Source organism: Lissotriton helveticus, chromosome 1_1 (assembly GCF_964261635.1).
Source record: "Lissotriton helveticus chromosome 1_1, aLisHel1.1, whole genome shotgun sequence".
Classification (NCBI taxonomy): Eukaryota; Metazoa; Chordata; class Amphibia; order Caudata; family Salamandridae; genus Lissotriton; species Lissotriton helveticus.
Genome location: NC_136057.1, coordinates 352,605,160 through 352,617,219, shown reverse-complemented (window position 1 = coordinate 352,617,219; position 12,060 = coordinate 352,605,160). Strand labels below are relative to the sequence as shown.

Sequence of the window (12,060 nt, the reverse complement as noted above, 5' to 3'; positions counted from 1 at the left end):
CAATTTCTTGCAAACACTGTTCTTCTGGAAGAGTAAGCACGACTAGCTTTGTATCTATGCCTCTTCAAGATGGCTGCCTCTCCTGTAGACGCTCTCTGAAGTTCTCGTTCCAAGATGGTTTTAACTTTTTGTCAGTATTCAATGAGATAGAAAAAGGGCATCATGAGCACAGAAAGAGCAAGAGACGCATTCAAGCATCTGATCATCGGAAGCCCAGAAGCAGGGCTCAAGAAAAGGCACCAATACATGACTCAAAGGGAACCCATAGAAGGCGATTGGATCAGGGCTCAAGACAAGATACCAACACATAACGCAAGGGGGACCCATATAAGGCGACTGGAGCAGGGCTCAAGATAAGACACCAACACAGAACTCAAAGGGAACCCATAAAAAGCGATTGGAGCAAGGCTCAAGACAAAACACCAACACATGACTCAAAAGGAACCCATAGAAAGCGATTGGAGCAGGGCTCGAGGCAAGACACCAACACATAACTCAAAGGGAACCCATAGAAAGTGATTGGAGCAGGGCTCAAGACAAGACACCAACACATAACTCAAAGGGAACCCATTGAAAGCGATTGGAGCAGGGCTCAAGACAAGGCACCAATACATAACTCAAAGGGAACCCATAGAAAGTGAGCTTGACGAGTTTGGAGACAAGACCAATGGTGTTTGGGACGAAAATGAGCATGTTCAAATAAGTGGTATTTCTAGGTCATCTGGCTGTTTTAGGTGACACAGTTCTATGTAATGCTACGCAAAAGCAGTGTAAAAAGGCTGGAAACTTAAAGCATGCTGTCTGGCAACATTCTGTTCGGGTTGTTTTGGCTGCCATGACTCACTCAAGTTCATTCTCTAGTTTTACATTCCTTCGCTTTTATTCTTTTGTTCGTTCTTTTTTCCTTTGTGTTTCCCACTTTCCTCCTGTAGCTATTTCTCTTGCTGTTGACACTCCATGAGGTTTGTCCCAGTTAGACCTTGGCACACGCAGGTCCTTTGTTTGACTAGTACTAATATTGACACTTTGTGTTTGTTACATTACAGAGGTCTATTCATCCGCTCTACAGTGCACGAGTTACTAGATAAGATACAGTAAAAGCCCGACTGGAACCAAGACTTAACATTACTTTGTACCAGTCACTGATGAAATGTGCCTTCCCTTTCTTTCCTTGTTCAGTTTCCTCATTCCCCCTGGAGCTTGCACAAGTGTGCCTTCCAGTGCTTCAAGGGCAGACTCTGCTGGAAGGGCGGTGCTTGATTCAAATCTGTCTGCTAGTTAACCCTCATGCTCCAACAGACCTTGAGACCTTTTTCCTGTGATTTCACTGCTTGGAGCATATGTGAGAAACCCTTTTTTCAGAGAAGGTTGCATCGTGAGGCATTCACCCATTTTCTTGTTGTGTTCAACACGCAAACAGATTCTTTTTGACCCTGAATTTTTGCTGCATTTTTATTCTGCAGGATTTCTTTGGATTATTATTCCTAAAGCCTTATGCTGGGTGTCAACCTTGATTCAGGGTAGTTTTAATGCCTTGCTTTTCAACCCTGGCATTACTGATAAACTACAGTAAAAAATGACCAATATTGCCAAGGAGTTTTTTTCTGCCCTTTGTGTTTTTTTCCTCCTCTCTGGGACCCTCTTGAGGAGACACTTAACCTTTAAAATGAATAGTAAGTGCAGAGCAGTAACTCGGAGAAACCGCCCTCTTTTAGGGCATTCAAAATTAGAGAAACTAGTGTGCGATCACTGACTCCAGTCTGGCCAGTAAGATCTGTTTGCAACTGAGTAGAAGCAGATGTACCAGAACCTAAATATGGCATTTAAGCATTCTAAGTGTTCCTAGGTTACCATTCATAAATGACCAGGCACCAAAAGAACATTTAAGCAGATTTATTTCAAGGAAACTATGAAAAAGAGCACTACTTAAAAATGCTTAAACTCCTTTTCAAGTGAATTGTGTGCTTGTTTCTCTGCTGTGCACCTTAGTTACCAGCAGTATAATTTCTAAGATGTACTAAATGTACTTTTTCCATGAACACAATTTTGGCTGCTTGCTCGATACAAATGTGGTGGTGGTGTTTCACTATTCGAATGGGGAAACAACCATTACAACGCAACTTTTACAACGAACTACCATTACAATGACATTTTTACAACGCAAAAACTTTTACAACGCATACCATTACAACGCAGGATTTTACAACGCAAGTACCTTTACAACGCATACCATTACAACGTAAGTATTGGTAAGTATATAATTATTTTTAAAATATTATATGTTTGGGTTTTTGGGTAAAGGGGTATTTTTAGGGTTCAGGGTCAGTTTTCAGTTTTTGGGTAAAGGGGTATTTTTAGGGTTCAGGGTCAGTTTTCAGTTTTTGGGTAAAGGGGTATTTTTAGGGTTCAGGGTCAGTTTTCAGTTTTTGGGTAAAGGGGTATTTTTAGGGTTCAAGGTCAGTTTTCAGTTTTTGGGTAAAGGGGTATTTTTAGGGTTCAGGGTCAGTTTTCAGTTTTTGGGTAAAGGGGTATTTTTAGGGTTCAGGGTCAGTTTTCAGTTTTTGGGTAAAGGGGTATTTTTAGGGTTCAGGGTCAGTTTTCAGTTTTTGGGTAAAGGGGTATTTTTAGGGTTCAGGGTCAGTTTTCAGTTTTTGGGTAAAGGGGTATTTTTAGGGTTCAGGGTCAGTTTTTAGTTTTTGGGTAAAGGGGTATTTTTAGGGTTCAGGGTCAGTTTTCAGTTTTTGGGTAAAGGGGTATTTTTAGGGTTCAGGGTCAGTTTTGGGTTTTTGGGTAAAGGGGTATTTTTAGGGTTCAGGGTCAGTTTTGGGTTTTTGGGTAAAGGGGTATTTTTAGGGTTCAAGGTTAATTTTGGGTTTTTGGGTAAAGGGGTATTTTTAGGGTTCAGGGACAGTTTTGGGTTTTTGGGGTACAGGGTTAATTTGTAAAAATAAAATAAAATTATATTTAAATTAAATTAATTAAATGTAATTAAATAAAAATTAATTATATTTTAATAATTTAAATTAATTTAAATTAAAAAAATTATTTTTAGGGTTCAGGGTCAGTTTTGGGTTTTTGGGGTACAGGGTTAATTTGTAAAAATAAATTAAAATTATATTTAAATTAAATTAATTAAATAAAATTAAATAAAATTTAATTATATTTTAATAATTTACAATAATTTATATTAAAAAAAATATTATATACTTACCAATATTTACGTTGTAATGGTATGCGTTGTAAAGGTACTTGCGTTGTAAAATCTTGCGTTGTAATGGTATGCGTTGTAAAAGTTTTTGCGTTGTAAAAAATTCGTTGTAATGGTAGTCGTTGTAAAAGTATGCGTTTTAACGTCATACATCCATTCGAATGAAGTTCATGCCCTTGTTTTTGCTTCCCATCTCTTGGAGGTGATTACACCATAGTTGAGGACTCTTTTTCTTATTTTGAGGTGATTACAGAGGCTACTTATGCGTGTTTTTTATAATAATAATAAGAGCCATTAGAACAATTAATAAGAAAGAAAGTAGGGGCAGTAGGAAGGACATCACTTTGGTAGACTGTTGCTGCTGCATGAGACTCAAGCACAATGTAATGGTTACTTCATGTCTGATTCAACTGCCTGTTGTAGGTTGAAGTCTGTAGAGAGGAGGCAGGAGTTTCACAGCTTTTCATCTATAGGTGATCTCAGGTGGAGGTTCATACAGCCCATTTGTGAATGTTGTTTGTTTATATGCATTGGCACATTAAAAGCCAATTCGATTGATTATGCCAGTGCTTGTTACTGTGGGCGGTCCAATTTAAAAAGATGGGGAAATTAAGGTAATAGGCGTACATAAAAAACCTAATTGGGCGCACACTTTCAGATCTGCCTCTTTTTTTCTTACTGGATGCTAAATAAGAAAGCATCTCTCCTTACTGTGCTTTGTTCACTTCATATAGAAATACATGAACAACCCCTGATAAACTGAAGGGCCTTTGTGAAGTGTGCTGACTGAAACCCTGCAGGCCTCTGCCAACCCAGTGTATTGTTATATTAGGAGTCCAGTACTGCACAGTGTACTTTTGTTTTTATATTACAAAGCAGATTTGATTCTAGTGCCTCAAAATTGGACCAGTTCATTCTTCTGTTCTTAGGGGAGGGGAGGACTCCAAAATAACTTTGGAATTCAAACGGGGGTTGGACATGTATCCAGAATTTGCTAAAACAGATTTTATTTTGCAGATGACATTGCAAAGGTAGATTTGGGTATCCTACCATGAAAAAATATATTTTTTGAATTTACTGAACAAGTGTCTTGAAAACTGTACTCTGCTGTTGTGACGTAATATAATTTTGGGGTGGGAGCTGAACAACCCCATTTGCAATTGTTTCCTGTTTTGACAAATTGATCGAGCAATGCCTAACAAATGCGGCGCTTAGAAATGTCTTTGTAAACCATCTAATATAAGCCCAAATGCTTCACCCGTGTGAATTCCTAAAGTACATAATGATGGAGTCATTCAACCTCAACTTACTGCAAAAAAGCACCTAAATGCAAATTTATCATAACAAATTAATTTACAAAGAAAACCATCTGAAATCTTTCACAACCTCTCTAAATCAATGTTTACTAAATTGGTGCAGATAACAAAAGATTAATTTAAAATGTGAAGGAACCTGCTGGAAGTATTGGGAGTTAAGCACAGTTTGGGAATGTGGATGCATCATGTAAGATTGTACATGATAAGTCCATCATTTGTACAATTTAAATTAAACTTTGGCTGGTTTTAAGGGCAAAAGATTTATGAATCTTGATTTTTAGATACTTTTCTAAATTAACTTACATTTGCATGTCGGGGAGTGTTGTATGTGACCATGGAGACAACACGATGGGGTAAGAATACACAAGGGAAACACAAGACACGTATTCATGAAACTGCACATCACCAAAAGTTTTTATCGATTCAAACACATACCGAATTTTACTTCACTCACTAAATTAACTCAATACATCCTGGAATTAAATCACATCATAATCATTGCACTATATAGAATGTAATGGAAAACTTTAGTAAGTAAATAAAAGATGTAGATCCAACAAGAAGGTAAAAATTATTGAGACTAAGAACCCATGCAGTTTCTAACTCTCATTATCAGGGTGCAGCTTTTTAGGTCTTGTCTACACAGCGGATGCGCTGTCTCTTCAAGACCTTTACTTTTCTAACAGTGAGCTTGGCGACCACCCATTGCTTACCAAATTGTTTGCTTCTTATTGGTCAGCTGCCGTAGGGTTCCTTCCTCTCCGTCTGTTTGTCACTTCCCTGGAGCAAGGACGCATTACTTGTGTCATTCCACTGCTACTTTGTTTTAGGTGCTACATTTTTATTTGTGTTTAAGCATTCTACCAGAGTTTGACTCCCTCATGTGACTCTCCTCCCACTGTGTTCTGCTCACCACCTCATCCAAGTTACAGCAGTTCAGCTGCTGTACAACATGTCTAAAAACATTGACGAGGCCAATACTTTGCTTAGGCGAGACCTTGTTTAAGAAGAGGTTCTTTACAAGTATCCAAATAGTATGTATAGCATACCAGGCCTGATGCAGAAGTCAGTAGAAAATGTCCAACATATACCTTCCACAAATTTCCATTTGCACCTGGAAGGAAAATATCAGTTTTTGCTAATTCATAGTATTTCTATATACATAACGAAGAAAATAAACACATAAATAAATTTTTGTGTATTAGGAAATTCACATTTGAGAACATAATGGCTTATTTTGCTCTTTGACAAGTTACCATAAGAATCCATACCTTCTAAAAAGTCTCTAAGTAGGTAATTTAAGTTATTTTTGCAGGAAGTTTTTTTTCGGTGTACCTGCTTGGATCAATGTCGGTTGTGAACTAGGAGTAAATCAGGTGCTTTAAATTTGTGAATGGACAAATTCACTATGGGCATTTGCTTCTTTATGGGTGTCTTCATACCTGCAATTTTCGGTCTTTGACCAACTCTTGGGGGCCTCCTATTTGTCATACGCAAATGGAATAGTTTGATTCTGCTCTGTACCTGTCTACCATACTCGCAAAGTCATATTTTGCCCACAAGTGCAACTTATTACACCAGTGAAACATAAAACTGTGAATGTGCATTTTACTCTACTCATTCTTTGGTAATTGGGTATGTACTTATTGGAATTTTGCCAATATTGGGAACATTACTGTAATGGGTTTGCCCAAAAAATATGAACCCAGTTTTGATATTGTTGGGATCATTTTTTGAAACAATTAAGCAGCTTTCATTACAAATAGGATATCGCAACGTAGAATAACTGTTCTATTACTGCATCCTATTATTGCCACTTAGGTCTGTGTACGAAGATACGGCCGAGCAATTGCGACTCAAGCTGATTATAATCATTATTACTAATTTGTGGCTGTACACATTGTGTTATTGGAAGTGACATACATTTGTGCGCTGCTGCACACTTTGTATGCAGCAGCTTGATTCTAAACTCAACTACACAGAAACAGAACTTTGGAAATCTTGGCATAATTGCACAAGCCCTTTTGGAGGGCATAGAGGGGAAAGCACCACTTCTTCAGGTCCAGGAGGCCTTTATGATAACGTTGCTCACACAGATCCTTGTAGACAATTTGTGAAGATTGTTGCACATTCCTATGCTTTAGTTTAATCAGAGAAAGATGACTGCATAGATACGTAAGAAGACACTATTGTGGAACAACTCCATCCTATATGTCACATTGTCTTGGAGGTAAAGATGCCTGCACTCCAAGTCTCTGAGGAATTATTTAGAAAGGTGGATCTTCCTCAACTTCAGGTGGCACTGTTGTTAACAAGGTCCACAAGGTTTGTAAAACAGAAGACTATATCTAGGAGAGCATCCAGATGCGACCGGTGTCACCCAAGCATAGCTCTCTGGTTGTTGGAGAAGCACAAAGCATCTTCTTGAACATGACATGTTGTTTGAGACATGTAATATCTGCCGTTCTGCACCCAAGCAGATCTCCAGGTAGGAATTCAGGATGGTATGAACAGAAACTAGCACCTTCATGCAGCTGTCCAGGTACATTTGTGTTGCATCTTCACTGATGCATTACCAGTGTCGACGCTCTTAGTCGGACTCTGTCCTTTGATAAACAAGTAGGTAAGCCGTTTCACCCCTGGAAGGCAAAACAAAAGACTGAACCAAAAGTGAAGAAACACAATATATTGACATGTAAAGAGTAGGTTTCATGTACTTCTCTCAAGCAAGACAAATCTGGATACAATACACGTCATCTAGGAAGAAATATAAAGCATGGGACATAAAGTGAATCTATAAATACATGAGGATGGACCTTACCAATGGAAGTTGGCGTTTCCAAAAGTGCACTTGACATCATCCCAGGACACCTGTGAAAATATACAACGTAGAAAAAGAAAAGACGTTAGCAGAATACCATGCATCCCTGAAGAATATGGGTGGATGGGAAATGATGTTTCTGCGCAAAAGAAGCAAACAAAAAAAACCTTCCTCTATTTTAAAAAATGTTAAAGTAAAAATAGTAAGGAACAATAACAAGATTGTAGGAATATCTGAGAAAAACACAATGATTGGTATTACCTGCCATAAAAGTAAAGAGCTCCATACATTGTAGGATCCACTACTTATAGCAGGTTTTTGTAGAGAATAATAGTGAGGTACAATGTAAGTTGAGGGCTATCTTTTGTACAGTATGCTTATTTAAGTGTATTTTTGTAGAGGTTGATGCTGCTTTTCGTGACAAGGGTTGGTGCGAACAATATGATTCATATGCTGGCAAAGTAGTTATTTATTGAATTGCCCTTTTACAATTTCATACATTTCAAAAAGTGACTTGACAACAAATAGCAAATTCCGGACCAATATAGCATATTTGAATGAGTCATTTTCAAGAGATTTTATTATTTTACCGACTCTGGCAAGTCACTGTGAACACATTATTTTCTCTCTTTACATGTAAAGCACAGATTCACAATCTTCGTGCAAAGGTATTCTGATCCTTGACATTATCCTCACCCTGGAAACAAGACTTCTCCTTGCTGCAAAGAATAGCTTTTTTTGTCCTTGAAGAACTAGTGTGCCTATGAAGCAGAACCGTTGAAGGTAGGAGTGACAACCAGGAAGAGCTGGGAAGGCGAGGACACAGGACTGAAACAAGGAAGTCTTGCACTTGGAAATATAAGAATCTTGAGTGAAGCCTGATGAGTGTCAGCTTGCTGGAGAGATGTGATTCCAAGAAGATCAGCATGATGTTTAGCTGGCATGTACACAGAAAGCAGCACCTCTGCAGTGGCTTAAATTTAAGTGTACACTTAAAGCGATGCAACAAAGCGCATGAGGCAACATGGAGGCCCCGCACCCACCATAATAAACGACAACACAAGACACTACCACCGTGAACATAAAAGTAAACACGGAAAGCAGTGCTAACGTTGCCGCTAATTAAGTAAACAGTGCCCCAGCAACCTTAAGAAATATAATAACAGAACCACTGGCATTTACACATACCTGAAGTAATCTCCGTATCGCGAGGGGCCAATGCAACCCCTCACCAGCCCTACAATAGAAGGGCATAAGAAACCAAGCACTGCCCAGGCAAACAAAACATAAAAAAGTTCTACAAGTGGATGAAAATAGTACTTGAGCCTCGGAGACTGATAAGAGAAGCATACGAGGAATGAAAGGCTGCACCCAATAACAAGCATTGAAAATGCATCAGGTCTCGCCTTTGATTAAGTTAAAGCCATTTGCTTTGCTAATGGTATTGTATAGCAAAGCAAATGGCTTTAACTTAATCAAAGGCGAGACGTATTGCATTTTTAATGCTTGTTAACAGAGGGGCCAGTAAATCTCCTGTCCCCTTCAAGACTAGTGTCAGCAACCTGAAAACTTCACTTACCGCATCCGAGAACTCTGTCTGCAGTCCTTAACTCTCTCCTCAAGAAATACTTTACCGTCCAAGTCAACCAACCTAGACTTCAATAGCCTAACTGACTCTCTGCTCACTTGTCCATCAAGGATAGGTGGTTATTTGACTGTTTCAACCTCCCGAGCGTCCTCCCTTCCCTTCACTGTATGCCTAATTATAGTGTGTTGCTTATATCTTTATGCATCCTTGTTAATGTTAATGTTAATGTTAAAAAGATTTTATATAGCGCACGGCTACTCCGGGGAGTGTCCCGACGCTTTAATAAAAACTAGGAGACAGACAACGGGGCGAAAAGGGATCAGACATACGGACCTACTGGACAAAAAGCCAAGACTTTAGCTCCCTCCTAAAACCTAAGAGACTTTGTCCTTATGTCCTGTTGTGTAATATATGCCTAATTATAATGCTTGGCTTATATCTTTATGCAGCCGTATGTCCTGATATGTAATGCAACTTGTTTTTCCTTGTGTATGTAAAGCGCTCTGATACCCACGGGTCTAGCTAGCGCTATATAAAACTTGTAAATACATGTCCAGTGACTGCACTTTGTGATCTTGCCTGCCCTCGGCAAGTCCACTGCCTCAGTGGTAGGCTTGTCATCACCCAGCGGTGCTCTATTTCCCTCCCATGGACAGTGTCAGGTCAGTATATTCCCAGTTGCTTGTGTATTGAGTACTATTGGCACCCTCTACCCAAGCCCCTCCAGTTGCAGAAGCATCCCATCACCCTCACTGAGCTCTTGGTGCCCAGTGTCAGCTCTGTGCCTGCCCCCTTCACGCCCAATATCAGTTCTCAATAACTAACCTTCCCCAGTCCAACCATTCTCCTAACACCGACCTCTGTGACTCTACATGTCCAGAGTCAGCACCATGTGATCAATACCTGCCCAGGCTCATATCCCGGCCCCTGTCTGCCTAGTGTCAGCATGCAGCATTAACACTGTAATGCTACAGTACTCCCTGCATGCTGAATACCTGCTGCCTCAAAAACTTTTCATGCTCTCTGTTCCCTGTGACAGCATATAACCCCCTTCTGTCCTCTCTGTTCACATCACATTCCCCAATGTCAGCAGCCCTAACTGCTTCTTATTGCGCTCTTATGCCCAGCTTGATCATTATACACCTGCTCCCCGCATGCCCAGTGCCAGCAGTAGCACTCTATAATGCGATCTGCCCCTGCTTAGCCAATATTAGCGTTTCATAAACTCCTCTCTATTCCAGTTATCCAAAGCAATTAGTTCCCACTGCCCAATGACAGCAGTCCTTGACCCTCCCTGCCTATCGTCTCAATGCCCAGTGTAGGCACCTCCCAGTCCTACTCCATTCTTAGTGACAACCGTCTGCCCGCCCCCTCCATCTCCACAGCCGACCCCAGATCCTCCCCACCTTCTGCTGGTGACAGTGGCGCGCGATCCGAGGTGACAGGTAAGGCGGCGAGGAGAGAGGTGCAGATTCTCTCCAGCAACCCCTTCCTCGCCGATAATCGATTGGCCAATGCAAATCCTGCATGCTTGCCCCATCCAATGAGGGGGGGCGAAGGAGGGGTCTCCCATTCAGAAGAATGGACGCTGGGGGTGTTTACAATAAGTGGGCAGAGCCAGACTGGAGACAGCGGGGGGTGAGGAAGCGTCTGGGTCGACTGAGGTAGGAGGAGGGACAGACTGGAAGCGGGCGGGGTGCAGACAGAGGGGCTGCGGGCAGGAGTTAAAGCGCGCCACCAGTGTGTGCAGCGCCAGACAGAGCTTGGTGCCCAGAGGAGCAGAGCGATGCTGAGGCAACCTCTAACGCACATGCACCTGCGGAAGACCCGGGAAATGCCAAGGTCGTGCTAAATCCACGCTGAAAGTGTCCGAAGTGCCTGGCAAGCTTTGCCTGCAAAAGAACGGCGGTGCCAAACCCACGCTGCTGGAAACCGACAATGGAAGCTGGACCCAGGATGACATCAGGTCTGGAAAGTGGACACTGGAGTACTCCACAAATGGAAACTGGACGCTGAAAGACCCCATCGATGGAAAGCATACACTGAAAAAATTAGGCAATGCTTAGCCCCTGCAGAAAACAAGCAAACAAATCTCCCCGGCACTCACTTACCACATGCCGTCTGCCTCCAGCATAAATGGACCCGCTGTCCTGATTCCACATGTGCTGCCGCAGAAACAAAAACAGCCTCAGAAGCTGGTAGACAGTCGTGCAGCCCCAAAGCCCGTTGGTACCATGCTGCAGTAAATGGCCACAGAAACGCTGGAGCACGCACACCGCAAGTCGGCCTGGATCGCGCCGTGGAAGAGACGCGGGAGGGCAGGAGCGTGACGCCGTGAGCGTGCACGTTGGCGTTCCCTGCGGCTCGCGCGTTTACAGACCGGTGTCTGCTCGTGCACCGGTCTGTACCACTTGGGAGGCCTTCACAACGACAATAAGGCTCGCTAGCGGCAGCGCTTCGCGCTGCAACGCCAGGCGAGCCCTAAAAAAATGGAGAAAAAGTAAGTGGCAACCACTCGGACCAATGAAAAGCAAGGGCGGAATGCAATCCCCTTTTAAGATTTATATTTAATGCAATAGATTTCACAAGCAGCAGGTGAAACCTAAAAAACACACTGAAACTCCTCAGACTAAAGATGACAAGTGACTTCTCCAAGAACATGGGAGGTCACGAGAAACATCAGACTAGGTGGCCTGTATAGCATGGTTGTTTGGCTGGATATACACTTTAAATGTATGGAAATGTTAAACTATTTTATCAAAGCATTTTTTATGAATTACGACAATCTATATTCTTTAGGTTTTTAGGCGTGCAGTATCGTTAAAAAAAATATGCCTTTAAATCTTAGCCTTGTATTTGTATATAAGATTTCAAAGCACAAAATGTTGGCACTAGGAACAGTGGCGTACCAAAACTTGAGGGGGCCCCACTGAAAAGTACAGGGAGGCACTCCTGCCCCCTGCCCACAACTGACCACTTTGGTCCCACTGTATTCTGCTGAGGAGGACCACTGAAACTCGGGGGCGCCCTGCACCAGGAGGATTGCGAGGGCTTAAGTTACGCCACTGTACAGGCACTTTTCAGTCATTATGCACTTTAAATGTTATGTAGAATGTTTTGTGGTTTT

General features: G+C 41.6%; 1 protein-coding gene across 2 annotated transcripts in view; it reads right to left on the bottom strand.

Moving 5' to 3' along the window:
• Positions 1-4,920: 4,920 nt before the first annotated feature.
• USP18 (ubiquitin specific peptidase 18) overlaps positions 4,921-12,060 on the bottom strand; it is a 204,968-nt gene continuing 197,828 nt past the window's right edge. For both annotated transcript variants that reach the window (XM_078673597.1, XM_078673596.1), the window contains exons 10-11: positions 7,346-7,395; positions 4,921-7,163 (exon numbers count right to left, since the gene is read on the bottom strand). In XM_078673597.1, the coding sequence (XP_078529723.1) occupies positions 7,115-7,163; positions 7,346-7,395 (99 nt within the window). In that variant the 3' untranslated portion in view covers positions 4,921-7,114. The remainder of the gene's footprint in view (positions 7,164-7,345; positions 7,396-12,060) is intronic.